Genomic DNA, 4,216 nt, shown 5'->3' on the forward strand with positions numbered 1-4,216 from the left:
CCATGTTGATGGCTGATCAATAGAACATTACAGTACCAATTAAAGGGTGGCACAGAAGCCACTTAAATAACTTAGGGATTGAAGATAGCATAACCACATCATAATTTCTTTAAAAAAGGAGTAATATAACTACTATCATTCCAAGTTAAAGGATATAAGTTTATTGATGGTTTTAGTATGGTTAAATAAATAATAACATAAAGTTACACAGATAGTGTAAAGCATCTTTTTAGAAAATAACTGCGAACATTATCAGGACCATTATTTCCACGGTTTTCTTAGACCTCTTATCATAAAATCTAGAACATGATCTGCTATATATGAGTCTCTGTCATCTCCCATGTCTTCAAAACCTTCTATACACCTAGTATGCTCATTGTAATGAAGACTTGGCATAATCGCCATTTCGTCAAACATTATAGCTATATGCTTATCTATTCCTTCCATTTTTGATGTTGTTGCTTTTAGTGACTCAAATATTAACTTATTAATTCCTGGGCCTCCAATAGTTTGAGCTAGAAGTCTATTTAATGTTGATTTACTGGGTAAGATAAATATATTGGAAAGAATACTATATGAACAAGCACTTTGTTTGTATAAAGACATAGCCAAACATTTCTCATTAAGAGTAAATCGTCTAAGCTTTTTTGCTTTACAGCTCACTCTGTACTGAATTTAAATTAGCATAGCTGCCATTCTATTAACGTTCTGAAGATCACCCAACTTATTTTCTTTATAAAACTCTTCAGCTTCAAACAGTCTGCGTTGAAAAGACTTTTTGCTATTTCTTTCCAAAGAGTATTTGTGGTGTAATTGTTTTAATGCTCCATATAATTTTTTCTTTTTAGGGTTAATTGTACCTCTTGATATATTACACTGCTGCAATATTTTCAGTGGTGTGATATTCTTAAGGGCAACACCTAAAAATAAATGTGATGTTAATTTCTTTATTCAATCCTTACAAGGCAAAATCGATTCATCATATTAACCTTCGTGTAGTTGCATTACTGCGTGAGAGACTTAGTAGACTGTTTTTTGATGTGAGTATTAAACAATTTAGTACTAGTACTAGAATGTTTCAGTACCTACATCAGTGGCGGCTTTTGGGGGTAGGCAGGATAGGCCGGGCCTACCCAATAATTTTAAGAGCTTTAAAATTGAAAAACATATATTTAAAAATTATGTTAACGCATGCAAATAACTTTTAAATGTACTAAATCACTCAATACATTAGCGTCCGTTAAAACAACTAAGTTATTATATTACCACAGAAAGCATCAAATCGTATTCAGGCATTTTAAATATCATTAATAGGCCCGATCGGAACTGGCCGACCCAGCTCACATAAGATCCCCGTACAAAAAGCGTTTGAAGTTAAGCAGCTTGCCGGACAACGATTTATATTGTCAGGTTTATGCTTGCTGTTTAGGCACCAGACGATCGGGCCTACGATGACCATCGTTGTCACTTATAACGTAATTATCGAATTGTAATATAAATTTTCTTTTAAATTATGATAAAAAATATGTAACATAATCTATAATTGTAACATATTTTTAAACAAACAACACAATTGCAAACAAGTGCACGGTTGCCCAAATAAATTAAAAAAAATTCGTAAAATTCGTAAAATTTGAAGAAAAAAAATCACATTGCGTGATTTCTATATCGCCTGATTATATGTAACTTATATATATGTGAGATTGTTTTATAACTGATACATAAAAATGAGTTTTTATGACGGTTTACCAGGTTGCAGTAATAGTAATGTTTATAGTGAGTGTTTGGACATTGTTGTTTCACTATTGGAATCGCCATTATCTAGAAGAACTGAAATTGATAGAAAAAAAAATTATTATGAATGAAAGGCCTACTCCAACATTGCGAATTGACCAAAAAGATGGGAAAAAGGTGCGTACTTTTAATTGCTCTTGGTATGATATCTACAAATGGTTGTCTGGAAGTATTACGAAAAACAGACTATATTGTTGGCCGTGTTTGTTATTTTCTAATAAGAAATATGTATAGAATTGTGAAGGATACTTTGATTTAAAAAATATGTCTGCCTCCTTAAAAAAACATTCCAGTTGCAAGGAACATTTAAGTAATTTGCTGTCCGTTAAGGATGTACAGAAGAGGGCGTTTTCTGTTCGCGATTTGCTAGATGAAAAATCAAAAATCGCAAAAATTAGATATAACGCAGAAGTTGAACAGAGAAATTATTAAAAAATTAGTTGGGGGGGGGGGGGGGTCATGACCCCGTGACCATAGGTATGTAATTTGCTGGCTTGGCCTACCCAAAATTTTACCACACCAGCCGCCACTGACCTACATATATCTTTGTTAGATTTTAGCAATGGGAGATTATAAACACAGGCAAGCTCCTATTTCTAGTTTTTAGCCCCAGCTGGTCTATGACACTGAGGCAACTAAACTTAAAAACTCTAGTATCACTATCCGAAGGTTAAGCAAACTGTTAATTTTATAGTTAATCATATTAGAGAATATTTACAAATCTGGTGATGACAATACAAAATATAAAATTTTAACTACAATTACCTTTTAAATCCTTACTCTCATCAGTTTGTATTAAAATTTCTTCGTTTGGTAACTGTGCATCATTGTGTTTGGCAACTAAAAAGTTTGATAAAATAGTAACCAATTTGAAAATTATTGTTATCTTCGTAATACTTACTACAATGGGGTATCTCAAATGATTGAAACATGTGTGTAGATTGTGCATCTTTACTTGTTGAGGGACTCTTAACTAAAACAAAAAGTTAATATAATAATTTATACCATGATTCACTTCAAGTAAAATAATTTTTATTAAAATCATGAATGTGTTGCTTGTGTGAGTCCATTTCAAAAGGTAAAAGAAATAATAAGTTAGACTTACTCACAATCAATTAATCAATCAATCAATCAATTGATTGTGAGTAAGTCTAACTTATTATTTCTTTTACCTTTTTAATTTTTATTAATTACATATTAGGGTTACTTAATTTCGGTTACATTTGCTTCCACACTCAACATTAAAATACTTCTGGGATGTACATTAGAAGATAAATCTAAAATCAATCATCAATCAGTTATTTGTTCTCTAATATCAAATATTTATTGGACTCACCATACAAATGTAAGCTAGGAATTGCATTTTTATACAATTTATGGCTCCATGAAGAAACAAACTTATCTTCAAAGTGTCTGTGGCAGATTCGTTTTGTTTTAAAAACTGTACTGGAATTCATCATATCATATCATGGATTTTTTATAATACCAAGCCACTTCGTAAATCGTATAATGTCTTTAACAGGATTTGGAAAGGCATGTCTAATTGATGACGAATTGGTTCATTGTAGGATACAACATTTATTGTGAAAAACCATATTTAAGTAATTATTATTAATCTGCAAAATACTGTTTGAACACCGCCACGAAAATTTAAAACACAGATCACTGAGGTAGGTGATTTGTAATTTACAAACTAATTTGAGGTTAATACCAACAATAACCCAGAGATATTAAACCAAGTTTAGTTTAATTTCTTCGAAAAAATAACTATCAAATTCAAATCAATTACTGACAATTAGCGATTGACATATTGACAATTATAATTTTTAGTTGTGTTCTAAACCTAAACTGCAGAGTAAAGGTAAAGACAGAGTAAAGCGACATCTGAAGATTTGTATCGGTACTAAAAATGACATTTAGTTTAGTTTGACCTTGAGCTACCTACGTGAAACGTCTAGTTATTAGTGGTCTGTGAACACAACAAGATTCTATTGCCTTTTCTTCTTTTTGTCTCCTCATTCCTATTGAAAATACAGCCACGTAAATGACGTTTTTAAAATTTATGTCAATATTTCTGAAGTGGCTTTCGTAGGATAATTTTTTTTAAGCCTAGTTCGTTTGATTACTTGTAATTGATTTGAGAGTCCACAACAGATAAGTATTGATTGTAGGTAGGATAGCAGGTGTTGATAAATATGATGGGTCGTTAGATAGTCTCATTATTCATAAATCTGACCATATGTTACCTCCCCCTTCATTTGTGGAAGTCCTAAGGGCATTTTTTCTCTTGGGGCATCCTCCCAATTTAACTTGGCAATGCAGTTATTATAGAGTCTTTGGATAAAGCCAGCGCAACTTTAGCATTGAGATTTAGTTTCTTGTACGACGTTGCTATCTTTATATATGTGTTTGACCTTGAAAT

General features: G+C 31.8%; 1 protein-coding gene across 1 annotated transcript; it reads right to left on the reverse strand.

Annotated features, from left to right (window-relative positions):
* Window positions 1-675: 675 nt before the first annotated feature.
* LOC140438755 (uncharacterized) lies at window positions 676-3,251 on the reverse strand. The gene is made up of 4 exons (XM_072528402.1): window positions 3,131-3,251; window positions 2,696-2,767; window positions 2,560-2,634; window positions 676-920 (listed from the first exon to the last, which is right to left on the reverse strand). Exons 1-4 carry the CDS (start codon window positions 3,249-3,251, stop codon window positions 676-678), a joined length of 513 nt encoding a protein of 170 aa, XP_072384503.1.
* Between the last annotated feature and the right edge of the window lie 965 nt (window positions 3,252-4,216).

This window comes from Diabrotica undecimpunctata, chromosome 4, assembly GCF_040954645.1.
Source record: "Diabrotica undecimpunctata isolate CICGRU chromosome 4, icDiaUnde3, whole genome shotgun sequence".
NCBI lineage: Eukaryota > Metazoa > Arthropoda > Insecta > Coleoptera > Chrysomelidae > Diabrotica > Diabrotica undecimpunctata.

Bases quoted from the DNA above. Each gene is read 5' to 3' on its own strand.
- LOC140438755 (XM_072528402.1), bottom strand. From the start codon at position 3,251: ATGAATTCCAGTACAGTTTTTAAAACAAAACGAATCTGCCACAGACAC. The intron at 2,635-2,695 runs GTAAGTATTACG...CAAACTTTTTAG, and splicing joins ATTTGAGATACCCCATTGTA to TTGCCAAACACAATGATGCA. The intron at 921-2,559 runs GTAATTGTAGTT...ATTTATTTTTAG, and splicing joins TGAGAGTAAGGATTTAAAAG to GTGTTGCCCTTAAGAATATC.